The following is a 19228-nucleotide window of genomic DNA, read 5'->3' on the forward strand; positions in this document are numbered from 1 at the left end:
CCGGGCAAGATAGGCCCCCTTGTACCTGGGTGTGTAACACGTCATCCTGGGTTACTCTTTTCTCTTTCAGCATCAAGCGATAAGAACGAACAGGTTTACGAACTTTTCTTTCTGGATGGACAACGAACAACTTTTTTCTTTCCTTTTCTCTTTCGCATAAGCATACATGTCGTTCTCGTTTTTTCCAGTTCTTGCCGCGTCTGCTTCTTGGCTATTGGGTGCGGAAAGGACAAAGAACGAAAGAAAGATACCCCCCTTCCCCTTTTTTTAATACCCCCATGCTCGCTCATGTTTTCCACGTTTCATTAGATTAGAGATACCAAACTCATAAACTCTCCCTGCTTGGCATGATTGTTACGAAAGATTCAATTCAACTTTTTTTTTTTTTGGGGGGCGGATGAAGAGAGAGATTCAATGTTAATACGTAGAGAAGTAATGAAGATCATGTTAGACGACTTGATAGGAATCACTTTGGTGACTTGACATGAACCCCCTTGGCAAATGCACATCATCTGCAGAAAGACATCTGCTGTCTTTACAGAGTAAGGTGCCTGCCTAATCGTTGTAAAGTCGGGAAAAGAGAAAACGTGATACTGCCAGAGCACCTCAGTCGCGCAGTCTGCTTCTTGTCTCTCAAGGTTGTCTGGGAATTTTACTGGCGCCGTTGCAAACTGAAATCGGCCACCTGCATGATGCCGTCCTACCACCACCACCTCTCCTCTCCTCTCCTCTCCTTTCCGCCTTTGAGCCATGACACGCGGTTGACACCCTCTTCATCCCGAGCACGGCGACTCGGTCAAGCTCTGGTGCGGCTCGCCCGTGCCCACTTACAAGAGTGAAGCCGCTGAGCGGTCCCTGAAGAGTGTTGATCCATGGAACCCGAGCGCGAGCTTCATTCCACTTTGGGTAGGGCCGGCCACGACGGTGTAAGCGGACGATGACATTGCCTGACTGGCAGGCAGCACGAGGAAAGGGGGCAAAGCAAAAAACATCATCAGCGCGCAGAACTGGTCCATGGGCAGCCGCTTTCCCCGGACGAGTTGGAATGGGGGCTGATTGCAGCCGACCAACACCTATCATAGATACCAATGCCACCTGGCACGAATAGGACATCGACCCGGATAGTCTCTGGCTGCATCTTCCCCCCAAAAAGTTGAGCGACGTCAGCAAATAGTTACCCACAGTTGCATATTTTTTCTTAGGACCTTTTCCTTCTTTCTTCAGATCATGGAGCCAATGATACCAGACGCAGACAGTAGCGGTGAGGATTAGGTCGCTCGATGGTCGGCCATGGAAGACTGACTCATTGGCACCGACTACCCGCTAGCGGCGCCGGAGGTACGGCATCATCAAGCTTCTCCAAGGCCAAACGGAAAGAAGAGAGGCCGTCAATAAGGCGTCCGGTTAAGAAAACCTGCTCCCGGGAGGTTGCGTCGACGGGTCCGTTTCCCCCTGTGCCGGAGCGTTTTGGACGCCGCTAATGCACCCAATCTTGGTCGCCGCTGGCCCCGGACATGTGAAGCTTCCCGTCTCTTATTGCGGCTACGATATTCCCCGGCTCGCATAGGAAGTGCTTCCACAGCTTGTTTCCGACTCATAGTGTTGGTGTGTTGCAAGCAATTCACGATGACTCCCGGCTGACCGAGCGAATCCATTGGTGTTTCGTTGGGAAAGGCAATTATCCTTCGGCATTCTGCGGAGGCACCTAAGTTCCAAAGGGCTTAAGGAGAGAACGCTGCCTGGCAAGGACAACAAGGTACAGCGGCTGGCATCTCCGTTCGAGCCGCCCGATGAAATCGAGTCCCACCGTCCGTGGGGAGGCCGCGTCTCGTCCTTGGCTCCAAGGGGGCCCGATGGTAAATCGATGACAAAAAAGATGTTGGTTTCGGCCACTCAGCAGAAGCGCCAGGGGTGGCACTGCTTAAAAGTGTCTGGCGGAATGGCTTCCGACCTGGGATGGGACGCTACATGTCTGTGCATGTATTGTGGTTATAGGCAGTGATTTCTTTGGATGTTATAAGGTAGTTTACCACTTGGCATCTATATCGGAATCGGACGACTGTAGGATGGGCTGCTAGTGTATTGATGCGGTGGAGAATACGGTAGCAGCGTTTGCGATACCGACCTCATCGACCAGGTACACTGTTCACAAGCTTTTTCCCAAGCTTGGGCGAAAAGACGGATGAAGATCTTCAGAAGCTGATGGAGGGAAGATGCAAGCTCGAGTTCCAGACTGGGCCATCAGTGACATGCTGGGAATCGGAAAGGAAAGTTCCAGGATAACGGGCGGCTGGGCGGAAATGATCGGATAAGATGGTCTCGAAACATTCGGACGGAATCTGATGGGGTTGCCAAGAAGATGGACCCGTCCATGACAGAACCGAGTCCTTCGCATGTCCTAGTATAGACAGACATAGGTAAACGGATACCTTGGTTCTATGTATTGGTTCACTGAGGTGTCGAGTCTTGTTTGGCAGGATTCGTGCATGGTCGACATTATGGTGTGGTAGTGGGATGAGTCGGCGGCTGCTGGGAGCTCAATATGCTGGCGCTTGAGTTCAACGGGTTATCCCAAGTGAGACGGCTCGTCGCCTGTCGAGGGCGCGGGGGCACAGGTCGTTCACAGGGGATCTTTGGAGTGTGATTCGACGGCCACCCTGGCCGCGGCCGTGACTCAATGCGAAGTGATAGCAGAATATTGCGGCGGTGGTCTGTCAGTCTCTCGGAACGTTTTTGGATCGATGGGAATACCTAGTGGAGGGGCGAGACCTCTCGACGTAATGGGTGGGGTGGAAGTTGATAATTGACGGAATGACAGAGCGGCAGGACCCCTATTGCTGCTGATGGCCGAAGACCGTATGTGAACGAGGAAGCATGTTGCCTGTCAGACAGCTACCGGACAAGTGGGCTGTTAGATGTAAGCCCTCAACATATGGAAGCAATAAGTAAGTACAGATACAAGTATGGGTGCAGGCGTAGCACGTAGGAGTAGTCCTGAACATCTGCCGTAGTAGCTTGATCGTTCCGGTTTGGCCCAGGTTTGAGCATTGATGGACCTGAGCAAAATGATCTTTCGAGCAGCCGTATAATTGTGCTCATACGGATATGGCAGGTAACAATGTTTCGACTGCCGTACAGACATAGGTACATGGAGTTGTGGCTGGAGAGGATGGAAATCGGTGGTCCAAGGACCACAGCCAAGACATCGGTTTGACTTTGTCATGTCTGTACTCAATGATTGGCTTTGCGGGAAGAGAGTAATGCATGGGCCGAATGCATGGGCCGAATGCATCTAGAAGCAAAATAGGAGCAGAGATGGTTTGTTCTACCTCAGAAAGTGGGTGGAGCAGATTGCAGCCATGGTGTTCGTACCTTGGGTTAAAGTAATTATTGGTAACAACCTAACACAGTGACTACTTGCCTCGAGACCAAATGGAGCAGGAAGGAGCCCATCAGCTTTGAGGTAGGTAGTTCCCGCTTGCCATGAATGAGGATAATCTTGTAAGGCAGGTACCCAAGAGACCTTGGCCTGAGGAGATAGGCAAGAACGTTCCTACCTTGTGCAAGTCAACACCTCACGATTGCTACCGATGATGTACTTTCCCTACTTATCTCGCGGTGTCTCGGCCTTGTCTTCTGTTTCACTGTTCTCCGCTGTAGTTCCGCTGCGTGAGGTGCGTCTCAACCTCCTTTGCCATATCGTCAGCTCTTCTGCCCCACATCACCACAGTCGTGCTTCCTGTTATACACCCTTGACATGTTCACCCAAACCACAGTAATTCGGATGTTTGAAACGAGCTGAGATGTTTCCGGTATCATCGGGTCTTCAGGAGTCCAGAACTGTAGCGGTGGGGGCCGTCAAGGGAGCCGTCATACTTCCTTACTTCAAGCTTCAATAACCAACCTGGAAGCTAGCATAATAATTCACACCGAAATCGACACCAGTGCAATTCTCGTCGCCGCAATATCGCTATGGCGCTTGCGGTCTTTACAACCGAGCCGTTGACAGCCCTCCGGGTTATTCGAACAGCCTACCGTGCCTGCTCTGCTTCGCGCTATCCGTACGGGGATTGCAGTGATGAAATAGCACGGCATGTTTGTACCACCTACACGTGCATGCAGGACACTGCACCACATTCGCCATTCATCGCTGCGCTCCTCCTCATCGGTGTCGGACAGGGAAAAGACAAGGGCCCTGGTTCGAGGCTAAATGTCCTCTGGTTCTGGTACTCCGTACTTCGTCCCTCAGAGCAAACCACTTTCACAACGAAAGTTCATGTCGTCGACCTGCAGCCTACCTAGGCAGGTTTCCCTGCGGCGCTTGACGAAGCTGCACCACCGAAAACCAGCTCACACCCTTCAGGCGGTGACATGATTACTATGCGCACCGGGCCCACGTTCGGTCGCTTCTCTCGACGAGGGAAGAGGCCACAGCAAGAAGGAGAAGACAAGGGAATCGGCTATCGCTAATTCACAACTCGGATGATAGTGTGCCATGCAACATCCAGAGGCTTCCTTGCGTTTGTGCTGAGCTGCCTGGCGAGGGTGAGACAGAGACAGCTTGTGTCACGGTCCCTTTCTCGGAGGTGGTGGCATGGTGGGGTGCTGCTTCTTCGCTCCCTGGTCCGTTCGTCCACGGTCCAAGGTCCCCTGCCTTCGGATATGGAGGGGTCGTTGCTGCGATGGAGGGGCAATTTTGGCTGAAAGACATCCCACATCCCACCTGCACCGTTGCCGGCTTACCATTTGCTATTACAGCCAGATACGATATCGCGCGACCTGAGAGACGAGAAACAGCCCAGAAAGGAATCAAGCGTTTCCAAGAACCTTTTGGCCGTTTATCTGCGGATCCCACGGCACCTCTCTATCTCCGGCTCAACGTGAAATCTCATGAGCCATATGTTTCAATACAATGGGCTTCCCAAGTTGGGCGTCAATGAAAGGGCAGAGAGAGAGCATGGAAAGGCAGGGCTCGGGAGAGACAAAGGAAAAGCAAAGTTAATGGAGGCTCGCCATCCTATCTAGGCATATCCCGAAGCGCCTTAAATGAGCTTTTCCTATCAAGCCTTGGATCAGCTTGGCCATGTACCCTCATCGCTGTCATTTTCGCGACGGACCACTCTTGGACAAGTTGGAATCGACCTGCCCACTTCGCACCACACGTAGTGACACCCTACCCGTATCACAACTCTCCACTTTGCTAATCGATGGCGTGCGTTCACTCTCACCACTCTCCGGAGTCTACGCTACCTAGTAGATTTTTTCTCTCCCTTATTTATCTCTTCCCGCCTCTGCTGCTCCGTACCTTCACGACCCCTGGACATACATAGTTATTACTCTGTACCTATTGACCTTTCTGCACGCCGTCTGCCAGCCTGCTTTCGTGATTTCATGCCTTGTCTCACTCTCCACCCCCGGCGAGCCGAGCTGGACTAGCCTGCCATTCTCTTTCCCACACTCTTTTCTCACACACCTCAGTTCAGTCCCGACGGGTACACACACACACACACACACTGGACACACGCACACCTCCTCACCCCTCCATAACCCCTCGGTCAGAATAAGGAACCGGTACCTAGTAACTCCGTAGTCTTAGCAGCTCCAATACAATCTCCACGTACCCTCAGCACCTTGTCTACCTTGCCTACCTTGCCAACGTGCCAACCTAACCTTACCGTCGTTTTTACCACCTGCCGCTTGTTCACGTCCCACACCCCTCCTCTCTCGCTCACACTCAGTCTATTCTCCGGGATCCGACCCCAAAAGTTTCTTCTGCCAACCTAGATACAGACTCATATCATTACTTTCCAACCCGCCCAGAAGACCTTCTTAACCCGCCTGTTCCTCCCTCCTCCTCTCTTCACAATGTCCTCCGAACAACTCCCCCTCTCAAACGACGCCTCTGCGGCTACAATCAACCCTTTGGCCGCCCATCCCGTCCACCCTCAAGATGCCCAGGGACGACAGCCCGCCGCCGCCTCCGCCGCCCCCTCCGAACTCGCCAGTGGGAAGGTGAAGCTCACGGGCGCTCTGCGTCACTTTGCCGATTTCCCCATCAAGGGCATCGACTTTGTCGACATCATGCCCCTCTTCCTCGACCCCACCGTTCACCAGACTCTCGGCGACGCCCTTGAGTTGCAGGTCAAGGAGGGTTTCCCGACTCTTCCCGACGTGATTGTCGGTCTCGACGCCCGTGGTTTCCTTTTCGGCCCCGGCATGGCTCTCCGTCTCGGCACCGGCTTCGCTCCTGTGCGCAAGCAGGGCAAGCTGCCCGGCCCGTGCGTTACCGCCGAGTACCAGAAGGAGTACGGCTCCGACTTCTTCCAGATGCAGCAGGATGCTATCAAGCCTGGCCAGAAGGTTCTGGTCGTCGACGACATCATTGCTACTGGTTAGTTGCATGTTCTGTGCTGCAATGCGCACCTTTCCTCCAACGATGCATTCCACAGGTCCACTAACACGAAGCAGGTGGTTCCGCGAAGGCTGCGGCCGACCTCATCAAGCAGCTCGGCGGCGAGATCGTCGGCTACCTCTTCATCTTGGAGATTCCCGGCCTGAACGGCCGTGAGAAGCTCGGCGACACCAAGACCGTCATCCTCCTCGAAGACGCATAAAGTACACTACGGGAGTGAGCCACATGGGCCTTGCATACAAGCCCGGTGATCAGCACATATTTTTGATGGGCGGGCTGTTGTCTCCGATTCAACTTGGCACGGCCTCAGCTCTCGAAAGTACATAGATACCTGCCGTGGGATGATTGGCCGTGATGCCAACCGAGGTATCAAGGTCAACGAAACGTGGTCGTTTTCCTTTGAACATGATCTACCTCGGTCCCTTTACACAAGGACACGCGCGAAAGGGTGACATCGCGCCGGCGTTTTGGGTTACAAAAAGTGGGATGGCAAACTGATTGGAGAGATGACACATATAGACGATATGAGATGAAAAAAGACTCGGACTCGAATCCGCAGTCGACGGGCGCGTTCGAGTTCTTAACAACACGAGCGCCCTTGAATATAATGATGAGCAAACACCAGCATCGATCTCGCCAATGTGTCCCAAGACTTTAGCCTCGAAGTCGCTGATAGGTACTCTTGAAGGTGCATTCTCATCCGGATGCTTGACATGCATGTCTGAGACATTGCGGCAGCCATTTCGCGGGGTCGTATAAGTCGAGGTGGATTCGTCCGGATCAGGAGGAACTGTAGGTTTGTGCAGCAACTCATGCAAGCTAGACTGGAAAGATGAGAGCGACACCAGGAAGCTTTGTGAGTCACATCGAAATTGTAACAGCTGCTAGAAATTTTGGTGATGGCATCACCTACCTCGCCTCTAGTATCCCGATACACTTGAATGGATGGTCAGGAAAGAGGTTCAGAGCAGGACTTTTACCCACCCGACTTCATTCCAAGATCCCGTATCTCTCTTACACTATTCACAGTAGCTCAATAAGGCATTTCATATCATCTTTCCAGGCCAAGGAAGGCTTGTTCGAGATTTTGAGTTCCATTGCTAGTACCTACATGAATGCGGGCAGCAAGAGGAGCGGGGTGTTGAGGAACCAGACCATTCCACGGATCGTCAACCCAGATCTACAAAGCACAATACAACACAACCACTACGACTTTGACAAGCTCCAACCAGCTCACAGTTTAAGCAACAAACAAAAGAGCGGGACGAAGGCGCCACCAAAAGAGAGAAAAAACAGGCGTGCTGATCCATGATGTCACACAACCTGTAGAACCGCAACCCCTCAATTTCTTATAGGTAGGTACAGTCGTCGGGATGACCCCACTGCATCCTAACACGCGAGAACGGCAGCTAGGTAGACGGGCACGAGCGGGTAAGTCTCCCATGTTTCTAGACATGTTTGGGATCGTACTTGTCTATCACCGAATTAGGATAGCTGTCTCGTTGGGGGGGCACCACGGCATGCATTCCACGGAAAGGGCGCAAGGGGTCGCTAAGCGGTTGCTGAGTAGCATTAATAAGCTGTCTTGAACTCTCGGACGAACGACGTTCAATGGAGGCGGGGTTGCTTGCAGTTTATAAGCCACGGGACGGGACATCTACCTCTTCATGTTTGTAGACCTTTTACATCATCTTACTGCTCTTCAACATATCGAATCCTTGTCATCACGTAGATATTGCTGAATTCACGAGACTTGCCACATGGCTCTCAAAATCTTTCTGTAAGCAGCCTCATGGTGGTGATGCTCTCACAAAAGTCCCATAGCTAATCTACATCTCAGGACGGGCGTTACCGGTACGAATTAGATTTGTTGTTATCTCTAACATGCAATTCGCGATGCCAATGACTTCATTTGATCTTCTTTTCTAACACACATGATCAGGCTATATCGGCGGCGACGCCTTTTATGCTCTCTACGAGAAGCACCCGGAATACGAGTACGCCGTCCTCGTGCGCAATGAAGAGCGCGCCGCTCCCGTGAAGAAGGCGTATCCCAAGGTCCGCATTGTACTCGGCGGCCTGGAGGACGCGAGTGTCATTGAAAAGGAGGCGGCCGCTGCTGATGTTGTCATTCGTATGTTGCCATCCGTTTCAAGCTCCCCTCTTTCAAGATCTCTTTCCATGAAAGTGTCGAGGATTGGAGCGCAGAGATGAGATGAGATGAGATGCTAACGATGAGGGGCCAGACACCGCTGGGTCTGCTGACGATGAACCCTCTGCAAAGGCCATCGCAAAGGGGCTGGCAGAGGGACACACGCCTGAGAAGCCGGGATTTTGGCTTCATATCTCAGGCACCGGTATCCTCCAATGGGTGAGAACCCCCCCTCCCCTTGTCTTTAATCTATAGAGAAGAATGTAGAACTTACACCAGAGGTTATCCCCCCCCCCCCCCCCCAGTACGACATGAGAAACAAACGCTATGGCGAGGCCCCCCTCCCAGACCAAGACTACCACGACATCCGCGACATTGACCGCCTCCTCTCCCTGCCCGACGACGCCATCCACCGCGACATTGACAAGATTGTCCTCGGCAGCAACTCCTCCAGCGTCCGCACCGCCATCCTCGGCCCGCCCACAATCTACGGCCGCGGCCGCGGACCCACGAACCAGCGCTCGATCCAGGTGCCCTCCCTCGCGCAGGCGACGCTGGAAAAGGGGTTTGCCCCCATCGTGGCACCGGGCAAAGCCGAGTGGGATAATGTCCACGTGCACGACCTCTCACGGCTCTTCGTCACCCTCGTGGAGGCGACGCAGGATACGTCCAAGAATGCCGATCCGGAGATTCTGGGGTCGCGGGCGTATTACTTTGTCGAGAGCGGGACGCACGCGTGGCGCGAGGTTGCGGGGTGGGTTGCGGAGGAGGCGCACAGGCAAGGGTATCTGCCGGCGGCGTTGACTAAGGAGGCGACGATGAAGGAGGTGTTGCAGAGTGATGGTAAGGCGAATGCGACGTGGGGGATGAATTCTAAGAGTAAGGCGGAGAGGGCGCGCAAGTATCTTGGGTGGGAGGCGGAGAGTAGGAGTTTGAGGGAGGATATTGCTGATACGGTTGCTTTTGAGGCGAAGAAGTTGGGGATTGAGCCGAAGGAGAAGAAGCAGTGAAGGATGTAGTACACCAGCAGTGTGAGTCAATGTTATTAGGATAATGCTTTCCAAACAACAATTTTGAATCAGATGGATGTTTGATTCCTATAAACAGGGGGAAGTTCACCCATCGGATAAACAGGAGATGAGGCATCTACTCTTCCTGGGCCTCCTCGTGATCAATGGCAAATACAACCGTCATCTCGACCTCGTTGCTCCAACCAGGGTGAAGACCCATTTCCTGCCACGCCTTCTCAATGTCAATCTCCAGGACGCAATCGTGGCTCTTGCTGAGGGACACCGTGTGAACCGGGATCACAGAGTTCTGGATGGTGACGAGGAAGTCATCCTCTATCGTCAACTCTGGTAGCTTCGAGATGTAAAGTCCTGTTTTTGTGTCTCGTCAGAAACTGTTCTCTGTCTTTTCCAAACGTCACATGTACTTACCAAAAACACCCAGCGCTTTGAGACGAGTCTTGAGCTCAACCTTTCCATCGTGCCGCAGCATGAAATCGCTGTTGAGTATGACCGCAGCGCCAGTCATTTTGCCCACCAGACCCAAGTTGGCGGTCCACACCTTGCCCCTGGTCTCGCTATCGAACCCGGAGAGCGGGTAGGCGGTGAAGATGTCATATCCGCGCACGTCCAGCGACACCGTCAAGGAAGACGCGGTCGAGCCGGAGGACACGGGCTTGCTGACCTTGCCCGACGAGTGCGCGCGGACGACGTAGCGCATAGAGGGCAGCACGCCGGAGAAGGCGGCGGCGAGCGGGATGATCTCCGTCAGGGGCCGCGCGGAGATGTTGAAGACGCCGAGGATCGGGGTGCCCGTCACGGCGGCGCCGTGGTAACTGCCAATCTTGAGCAGGCCGTCGTCGTCGTAGCCCGTGTACGGGTCAATGGTCTTGCCGACGACGCTGGGCCGGAAGATGACGGTCTTGCCGCGGATCGTGGGGCCCGTCATCTGCTTGATGAGGTCTAGGTCGTACTGCCCGGGGACGTCGGTGATGTAGATGGGTCCTCCGCTGACGCAGCGCGCCGCGGCGTGGAAGCCCGAATAGTCGTGAACGGTCTGGAACATGTCCCAGTCGGGCAGGATGTTGAGATGCTGCGTGAACAGACTGTTGTGGGCGTTCGTCCAGACGTGCCAGGGGTGGGAGGCTGGGATTTCGGGGAAGAAGTCGTCCGAGTTGCGGCATAGGATCGCCGGCCTGTGCCGTGGCATCTGGTTGTAGAACATGATCTGCGGCGTCTGCGACATGCAGGAGATGGTCTTGATGCTGAAGTGCCGGAGAGATGATATGGTCCAGGCGTCTAGGTAAGCGTCGATGAGCTCGCGGCGTGCGCTGGCCGAGACCCAGGTGTCAGTCATGAACTGGGCGTCCGTCTTCACGCCGTCGATGCCACAGTCGACGAGGAATTTGTAAAAGTCGTTGTAGAACCTGTCGACATCGTCTTTGTCGACTACGGTCATCTTGCCCCCGAGGGGCAGGTTGCGTCGCTCGGCATCCTCCCGGATCACTTCTATCGTCTTGTACTCTTTGGCAATCTTTCCATCCGGTGAAATGCCCGCCCAATAGCCTGCTTAAGTCAGTAATTGCTACACTTCGAAAGGTTACAACACGACTGACCTAGAAGAGCGTGCCACACAGCAATATGCTGGATATGCGGATGTTTTTGGCGAATGTGCGCCACGGTAGCCTTTAGGCCTTGAGGGAAAGCCTTCGGCTCGGCTTCAAACTCGCACCAACCATGCTGAAACTGGCCATGACCTCTGTAGTCAATTGTCTGCCAGTTGTCGTCAATGATGAGACTAGCGACTTTGATGTCATTCTCGGCTAGCTTGTCGACAGCATCAAAGACCTTTTCGTCTGTGAGACGTTGCCCAAGAGCATTCCAGGTGCCTATGAAGTGCGTCAGACGGAAACCAGGAAATGAGGGAGAGTCAGCAGTATGAATTTTCACAAAACTTACAGTATCCAAGTCCGTCGTACCAATTCTCCATCCACTCTGGTTTCACCCCTTCCTCGATAGCCTTCATTTCAGCCAACAGCTCGTCACTGGCCTTCTTCTCCTGAAGGATGTACTGTCTGGCTTGATACATCACACATGCATTTGCACTCTCGAAGTTGTCTCCTGTTCCGACTAAGATGGTAGCAGGTTCTGGCTTCGTGCTATCATTACGGGCCTGTGACCAGTAAGCTTTATATTCATCCAGTAGTATAGGGTCCAGCGACGCACGTGAACAGACAATTGCCCAGACTCGCCATGGCGGAACACGGGCATAACATGGTTGCCTCCGCTTACGGCGAGAAATACAAGATGTTTGCCCTCGGAGTTCAAAAATGAGCAGAGGACGCCGTCTTTGTCGAGATGGAACGAGTCTTTTCCATGGCGAGGAGCCAGCCAGGGCGTCCAGATACGGATAAGGGCAAACCACCTATTCTTGTCAGCATCCCACGCGGCTGGATGAAATTGGAACTAGGGAGAGAGTCCTCGAGACGAGTTTGAACTTGATGACCAGCGAATCCCCGATGGTCAGGCTTACCTTAGAAATCCTCCCCAAGGCACGCCTAGCGATATGTCGGCAAACTTCGACTCATCTCCATCAACAGCATCAATAGTAGCTTCAAGTGACCAAAGCCGAGTTCCAGGACATTGGCTCATCATTGACTTCACTTTCCATGCAGGGTTCAGACCAGACACCACGTCATCAATGCTTTCGGAAACAGTCTCAAGAATGGGTCTTGAGTTGAGCACCACAGTGCCATCACCAACTCCTAGCTCATCGCGAGTCCATCTCCATGGCTCATCTGACGAGTGTCGGAACTTGAGAGTGAACTGGAACGATGTCTTGAAAGAAACAGGGGCGGAATAGAAGAAACGTCGGACATCATCTGGGACAGCTTGCAAGGTCGTCGGGGCGTCTTCGTCGGCGATGCGAGCAAGAGTAGTTTCACTCCAGTCGGCTCCGTCACTCGAGTGCCACACCGCAACTTCCCAGGATTCACCCGCACGTGAAGCAGGTATCTGTAGGATTGCAGTGACAGGAAGACTCCCATTTGAGATCTGCGTATACTGACCGAGAGGTGGGTAGCTCTGGATGATGGCTTTCATGGTGTCGGTGATGGCTTCTGGGGCCGGTTTTTGCTTTGAGACGAAGAGAGACTGAAAGACTTCGGCAAAGTTGTAGTTGTCTGATGGCATCTTGATGTCATAGGGTTACAAAACCACGAGGGAAGTATGTGCAAGTGATGAGGCAATAGGTGATGAGTGTCTTATTGATGGTGAGTGAGAAGAGTAAGAGGCTTTTGCTCAGTTACTAAAGTTGAAATGCTGTAACATGCTCTCATCCTATATAGGAGTCTGTGAGACTGACACCTGCATTGAAGTCAAAATGGCAGTCCTGTGACCGACCTGCTGCACTAACAGCTCATCCCAAAGGTCTCAGCTGCACGACTGGGACTTGGGACTTGACAAAAGAGCGGCTGTCGCCTGGGCACAGGGCAGGATCCGCTTAATTGGCCAATTGGCACTTGCGGACAAAAGGGAAAGAAGAATGATTCATCGATTGGGAAGGGACGACTATGCGCCATGAAGCATTAACAGCAGACAACAAAAGACTTGTGATATGAAGTAGGCTCTTTCAACATCTTTGGGTCGATCTAGATTTGGCACAAAATAATATTTGTTTTCAGCTGCTTCCGGGGAAAATAAGTTAATGACAAAATATTAGATTGAACATACGGTGGATCTGGTGGTGCCAGGATACTGGGGCCGCAGATTAGTTACGTACCTCCTCTGATTGGCTCCAGTTGCTGGGCCGGGGCATTCCGGAAGCCGACTTCGCGCCTCGATTTCAAGGCACATACAGCCTTTCGAAAGGCGAAAGCTTTCTGAGCCGAAACCTCATCGAAAGATTTCATCAAACACCTCATATCACTCCCCATCCTCCACAACTCCGCCATGGCGTCCCGGAGACTAGCTTTGAACCTCTCGCAGGGGCTGCGAAGCCGGGCTGCTCTTTCCAGAGCGAGCCCAATTACCCGGGGCTTCGCCACGCCTTCCAACACCCCCTTTGGCAAGACTCAGACGACAACATTGAAGAATGGACTGACGGTACGCTATCCAATCCACCCATCCGATATGTGGCTCAATTGGCCTCGAAAACCGCGTCGCGAATTGCATCTGACAATTGAGATATAGGTCGCCACCGACTACTCGCCGTTCGCCCAGACCTCGACCGTTGGCGTGTGGATTGACGCCGGCTCAAGGGCTGAGACCGACGAGACCAATGGCACCGCACACTTCCTCGAGCACCTTGCCTTCAAGGTAGGCCAAACCGCGACGACAATGCGATGAGATACACCTGCTGATACGAATATTAGGGCACCACAAACCGGACGCAGCAGCAGCTCGAGCTCGAGATCGAGAACATGGGTGGTCACTTGAACGCCTACACCTCGGTTCGTTCCCGTCGACCGAAATCATCAAAATTTCCTCCCATTGACATTGAATTAGCGCGAAAACACCGTCTACTTCGCCAAGGCCTTCAATTCCGATGTTCCCCAGACCGTCGACATTCTTGCCGACATTCTTCAGAACTCCAAGCTCGAGGAGTCCGCCATCGAGCGTGAGCGCGATGTCATTCTCCGCGAGTCCGAGGAAGTCGAGAAGCAGATGGAGGAGGTTGTCTTCGACCACCTTCACGCTACCGCCTTCCAGCACCAGCCCCTCGGCCGCACCATCCTTGGTCCCCGCGAGAACATCCGTGACATCACCCGCACCGAGCTCACCAACTACATCAAGAACAACTACACTGCCGACCGCATGGTCCTTGTTGGCGCTGGTGGTATCCCCCACGAGAAGCTCGTCGAGCTTGCCGAGAAGAACTTCAGCGGCCTCCCGACTTCCGGCCCCCAGACCTCGGCCTACCTCCTGTCCAAGCAGAAGGCCGACTTCATCGGATCTGATGTCCGTGTTCGTGACGACAACATCCCCACCGCCAACATCGCCATTGCCGTTGAGGGTGTCAGCTGGAACGACGACGACTACTACACCGCCCTCGTCGCCCAGGCCATCGTCGGCAACTACGACAAGGCCATTGGCAACGCCGCTCACCAGGGCAGCAAGCTCAGCGGTTTCGTTCACAAGCACGGCATTGCCAACAGCTTCATGAGCTTCTCCACTAGCTACAGCGACACTGGGTAAGTAGCACCGACTCAGCTAGGGAGAACAATTGCTAACATATACTAGTCTCTGGGGTATCTATCTCGTCACCGACCAGCACGACCGCATCGACGATCTCGTCTACTTCGCCCAGCGCGAGTGGATGCGCCTGGCCCGCAACGTCAGCGAGGCCGAGACCGAGCGTGCCAAGGCTCAGCTCAAGGCCTCCATTCTCCTCTCTCTTGACGGCACCACCGCCATCGCTGAGGACATTGGTCGCCAGCTCGTCACCACCGGCCGCCGTGCCAACCCCGCCGAGATTGAGCGTACCATTGACGCCATTACCGAGAAGGATGTCATGGACTTTGCCAGCAGGAAGCTTTGGGACCAGGACATTGCCATCTCCGCCGTTGGAAGCATCGAGGGTCTCTTTGATTACTCCAGACTCAGGGCCACGATGAAGCCCAAGTACTAAATTTGTGGTTTTGGCGATTTCAGGGGAGATTAGGGTATAGAGTGTATGAGATACCGTTACAGGCAGGCTAGTGTATCATAAAGACTTCCCTTGTTCATATGTCTGTGACAACCGCAAGCTTAGCACCTTGACGACCTAATTTTACTATGTACTTTTGTAAGCAAACCAGCATCTTTGGTTCCTACCTGGATTCAGGTGAGCGCATTCCACTTACTTGCGGAGCATGGGATGAGGTCTCGCTCTGATTGTACCTAGACTTTTTACAGTCAGAAGACTGCTAGGAAACTGTGCCGCTTTCGTCTCAACGTTGATATATCCTGGATGAGATGAGAAGCGGAAGACACGGCCCGGCAGACGTTGTTATTGGTGCTAATGGTCTTGGTGACTGGAGTAATTTTAATCAGCTCGAGATGGCAGGATATCTTGGTCATCACTGGATGGCTAGAGCAAGGAAGAATAATCGTCCGGCGGAAACATCGAATGAGAAGGTTGAGCCACGGTTGAGTGTCCAGGCATCGCTATCTCCTTTCAGCAGAAGTTGAGGGTTTCCAGTTGGAGTAAACTCATGTTTTTCCTAGTCCTTAGCTTAAATTAGTAAGTAGAGATAGTGAGGTTAGATTGAGGTTGGACAGCTGTTCTCCCTATAATATCCTGTCTGTCATCTGGTTGGTTGTGCGGTTGTAGAGGAAGTGTTCTTGCCTAGGAAATACTCACTCAAGTAGAATTTGATCTAATCCTTGGAAGAGGGCAATTACCAGACACGTAGCTCCGATTCATATCCTGCTTCATTGGTACCCTCTTCTAGCGAGTCTTCAAAATGTATCGTCGTAATGGAATAGGTGCAAAAAAGGTGGATGGGCAAACGGGCCAAGAGAGGAAAACTACGCCAAGGGGCGGCGTCATTGCGCGGTCTGGATATACTTGTCACCATCTCAAAGACAGACAGACAGACAGACTACAAATATATGCTCAGCATCTCATTCCAAAAGAAGAGGTTTATCTTTTTTCTCTACATGTCCAATAACATTTTTGGTATAACTACATAAAATCATAAAATGCCCCCCCCCCCCCCCCCCCATCCCATTCATCCAATGTTCTTCATTTTTTGGTGGTGGTCAGCGTCAAACCGAATAATTTTTTATTTACGGTTCATGTGGTCGATGCGGATCTCGACAGCTCTGCGGTGAGCCTCCAGAGCCTCCGTCTTGGCGAGCTGCATGACGGACTCGCCGACGTTGCGCAGGCCCTCAGCCGTCAGGTTGGAGCTGGTGATGTGCTTCACAAAGGAGGCGAGGTTGACGCCCGAGTACTGCTTGGCGTATCCGTAGGTCGCTGTAATCGTCAGTTAGTCATGGAACATGTTAGATTGTGTGGGTGGGTGGGACTTACGCAAAGAGTGGTTGACACCAGCAGAGTAGTCGCCGACACTCTCGGGGGTCCACTCGCCGATGAAGACGGAGCCGGCGTTCATGACCTTCTCCGTCACCTTTTCGGCGTCGTTGATTTGAAGAATCAAGTGCTCGGGCGCGTAGTCGTTGCTGATGCGCATGGCCTCGTCCACGGTCTTGACCTGGATGGTGACCGAGTGGGCAATGGCGCCGCGGACAATGTCAACGCGAGGCAGAGCCATGGCCTGGTTGTGCAGCTCATCCTCGATAGCCTGGAGCTGCTGCTCGGTCAGGTCAATGGCAATGAGAATGACCTGGCTGTCGACGCCGTGCTCGGCCTGCGACAGCAGGTCGGACGCGACAAAGGCAGGGTTGGAGTCCTTATCGGCGATGACGAGGACCTCGGAGGGGCCGGCCGGCATGTCGATGCTGACGCCGGCGTTGGTGTCGTTGCTGACGTACATCTTGGCCGCTGTGACGAACTGGTTTCCGGGTCCGAGGATCTTGTCGACCTTTGTCACGCTCTCGGTGCCGTACGCCATGGCGGCGACGGCCTGGGCGCCTCCAGCGAGGACGATGCTCTCGGCGCCGACCTTGTGGGCGACGTAGACGATTTCAGGGGTGAGGCTGCCGTCGGCACGAGGAGGCGAGGCGAAGACGATCTTTTGGCAGCCGGCGACCATGGCGGGGACACCGAGCATGAGGGCAGTGGAAGGGAGAACGGCAGTACCGCCAGGGACGTAGAGGCCAACCCGCTCGATGGGACGAGAGAAGCGGCTGCATACCACGCCGGGCATGGTCTCGACCTTCAGGGGCTTGTCCTCCTTCTGAGCGGCGTGGAACTTGCGGATGTTCTCAAAAGAAATGTCGATGGCCTTGGTTGATTCGGGGGAGAGCTGCATGGCCTCCTTGGGGAAGGGTGCCTTGAGCACAGGAGAGGTGAGTGATGTGGCCTTCTCGAACTTGTGGGTGTAGGACAGAACAGCTTTGTCGCCTCCGTTGCGGACCTCGTCAATGATGGGCCTGACGATGTTCAGGATGGCGTCGGGGGACTTTTGTGACGGGCGCTTCAGAACCTCGTCAATCTCCGCGGCGGACGAGTTGGACAGGTCGAAGCGGCGCATCGATATTCTCTCAGACTTCTCTTCCTTTGCTGCCGGTGCCGGTGCCGGCGCCGGCGCCGCTGCAGGGGCAGGTGCTGTGGTAGTCTTGATGCCCTCCTTCTCAGCCCACTTGCCCTTGGCATCTCCCGTCCTCCTCTTGACCTTGAATGCCTTGGCATCCAAGTTTCTCTCAATGTCAGCGAGGCTAACACCGGCGCTGACGGCCTTTGTGAGAGCAAAGTAGATCAAGTCGGCAGCCTCAAAGGCAACCTCCTGAGGAGTCTTTGCGTCACAGAGCTCCTCGGCCTCCTCCATAATCTTGGCTCGCAGAAGCTTCTCGTCAGAGAACAAGCGAGCAGTGTAAGAGCCCGCAGGTGCGGACTTCTTGCGAGACTGCAACGTCTGCTCGAGTCTAGGGATGCCGTTCAGGTCACCGAAGCAGCCGTGCTGATCCAGGTGACAGAAGCCGCCAGTCTGCTTGACGACGAACTTGAGCGTGTCGTTGTCGCAGTCCAGGGCGATGCGGATGAGCTCCTGGGTGTCACCGGACGTGGCGCCCTTCACCCAGAGACCGCGCTTGCGGCTCTGATAGACACCGGCCCGGGTTCGCAAGGCCTCTCCGACGCTCTCTGCACTGCTATAGGCGAGGCCCATTGCGGTGCCAGACTCGTCACACACGACGGTGGGGATCAGGCCATCCGGGCGGTCCGACTTCCAGAATGAAGCAATGAGCTTGGAAAGGGGAAGCTTCTTGGACTCCTCCTTGCTGGCCGTCAGGCCGTCGGACGGCAGGACGGGGATGGCGTTGCACTGCTTAGCGATGTCGACAAAGTGCTCGAGGTTGCTCTCGGGCACGGGCTTGATGAATAGGTTCGGGAGCTTCTCCACCTTGCAGTGCTCGATGAAAGAGCCCAGGTTGCAGAGGGTAGGATCAAAGTCCTTGACCAGGACGGCGTGCTTGGAGGCGGGCTTCGTCGTGACATCATCGGTGGTGAGAATGGAGCCCACGCGGGATCCAAACTCCTCATACTGCGCGAGATTCTCGGGGGAGACGAAGACCATGCGGGCGCCGGCATCGAGAAGGGAGACGACATCGTCCTTTGCTGAAATGCCAGTGACGTCAAAGTAGCCACGGAACTCTGCGTTGTGCTGCTTCAGAAAGCTGTGAAACTTGTCCAGGGTCTGGTCATTGGCCTCGAAGAAGGGGGCTCCGAGAATCGAGACCTGCTCGCGATCGAGGCCATCTAACTTGGCCAGGCCGGGCGGGACGGCCACGCTGATCAGGAAAGGGAAGGGTAGTGTTGTCTCCATGGCCGCTCTTATTGTGTGTGTGTGTGTGTGTGTGTGTGTTCTTGGGTTATGAACGTTTGTGAGGGGGAGGGGTAATCTTGTATGCTCTCCTATCTCTCTCACACTCGCATGAAATTCAAAAGAGCCCGATGGGGTGTGTTGGACAGAAAAGAGGCAACTATAAGTGAGGAAGTTACCAAAAGGTTCAATTGAGGAAAGTGGAATGTCACTTGTTTATCGAACGAGA

At 53.9% G+C, this 19228-nt stretch overlaps 6 protein-coding genes across 6 annotated transcripts; 3 read left to right on the forward strand and 3 right to left on the reverse strand.

The window, feature by feature from the left end:
- Positions 1-291: 291 nt before the first annotated feature.
- Positions 292-1250, reverse strand: BDP81DRAFT_31989 (uncharacterized protein). The gene has a single exon (XM_060584477.1). It carries the CDS (start codon positions 1111-1113, stop codon positions 634-636), a length of 480 nt encoding a protein of 159 aa, XP_060444588.1. The 5' UTR covers positions 1114-1250; the 3' UTR covers positions 292-633.
- Positions 1251-5686: 4436 nt separating this feature from the next.
- BDP81DRAFT_428818 (adenine phosphoribosyltransferase) lies at positions 5687-6490 on the forward strand. Its single transcript, XM_060590461.1, has one exon. The coding sequence runs from the start codon at positions 5866-5868 to the stop codon at positions 6394-6396; it is 531 nt and encodes a 176-aa protein (XP_060444589.1). The 5' UTR covers positions 5687-5865; the 3' UTR covers positions 6397-6490.
- Positions 6491-7948: 1458 nt separating this feature from the next.
- Positions 7949-9782, forward strand: BDP81DRAFT_32017 (uncharacterized protein). Its single transcript, XM_060584502.1, has 5 exons — positions 7949-8192; positions 8253-8266; positions 8355-8546; positions 8659-8783; positions 8870-9782. Exons 1-5 carry the CDS (start codon positions 8173-8175, stop codon positions 9572-9574), a joined length of 1056 nt encoding a protein of 351 aa, XP_060444590.1. The 5' UTR covers positions 7949-8172; the 3' UTR covers positions 9575-9782.
- BDP81DRAFT_320736 (raffinose synthase Sip1) lies at positions 9711-12763 on the reverse strand (the record flags this gene model as incomplete). Its single annotated transcript, XM_060584544.1, has 6 exons — positions 9711-9943; positions 10004-11140; positions 11188-11460; positions 11531-11744; positions 11798-11996; positions 12105-12763. The coding sequence occupies 6 exons, from the start codon at positions 12761-12763 to the stop codon at positions 9711-9713; spliced, it is 2715 nt and encodes a 904-aa protein (XP_060444591.1).
- A 759-nt stretch (positions 12764-13522) lies between these two features.
- Positions 13523-15200, forward strand: BDP81DRAFT_461365 (mitochondrial-processing peptidase subunit beta; the record flags this gene model as incomplete). Its single annotated transcript, XM_060593759.1, has 5 exons — positions 13523-13675; positions 13763-13888; positions 13945-14022; positions 14078-14763; positions 14813-15200. The coding sequence occupies 5 exons, from the start codon at positions 13523-13525 to the stop codon at positions 15198-15200; spliced, it is 1431 nt and encodes a 476-aa protein (XP_060444592.1).
- A 1138-nt stretch (positions 15201-16338) lies between these two features.
- On the reverse strand, positions 16339-19002 carry BDP81DRAFT_394641 (histidine biosynthesis trifunctional protein; the record flags this gene model as incomplete). The annotated part of the gene is made up of 2 exons (XM_060587989.1): positions 16339-16532; positions 16590-19002. The coding sequence occupies 2 exons, from the start codon at positions 19000-19002 to the stop codon at positions 16339-16341; spliced, it is 2607 nt and encodes an 868-aa protein (XP_060444593.1).
- Positions 19003-19228: the final 226 nt, after the last annotated feature.

The sequence above is a fragment of the Colletotrichum phormii genome (assembly GCF_030913505.1).
Source record: "Colletotrichum phormii strain CBS 102054 chromosome Unknown BDP81scaffold_11, whole genome shotgun sequence".
In the NCBI taxonomy this organism is placed as follows: Eukaryota; Fungi; Ascomycota; class Sordariomycetes; order Glomerellales; family Glomerellaceae; genus Colletotrichum; species Colletotrichum phormii.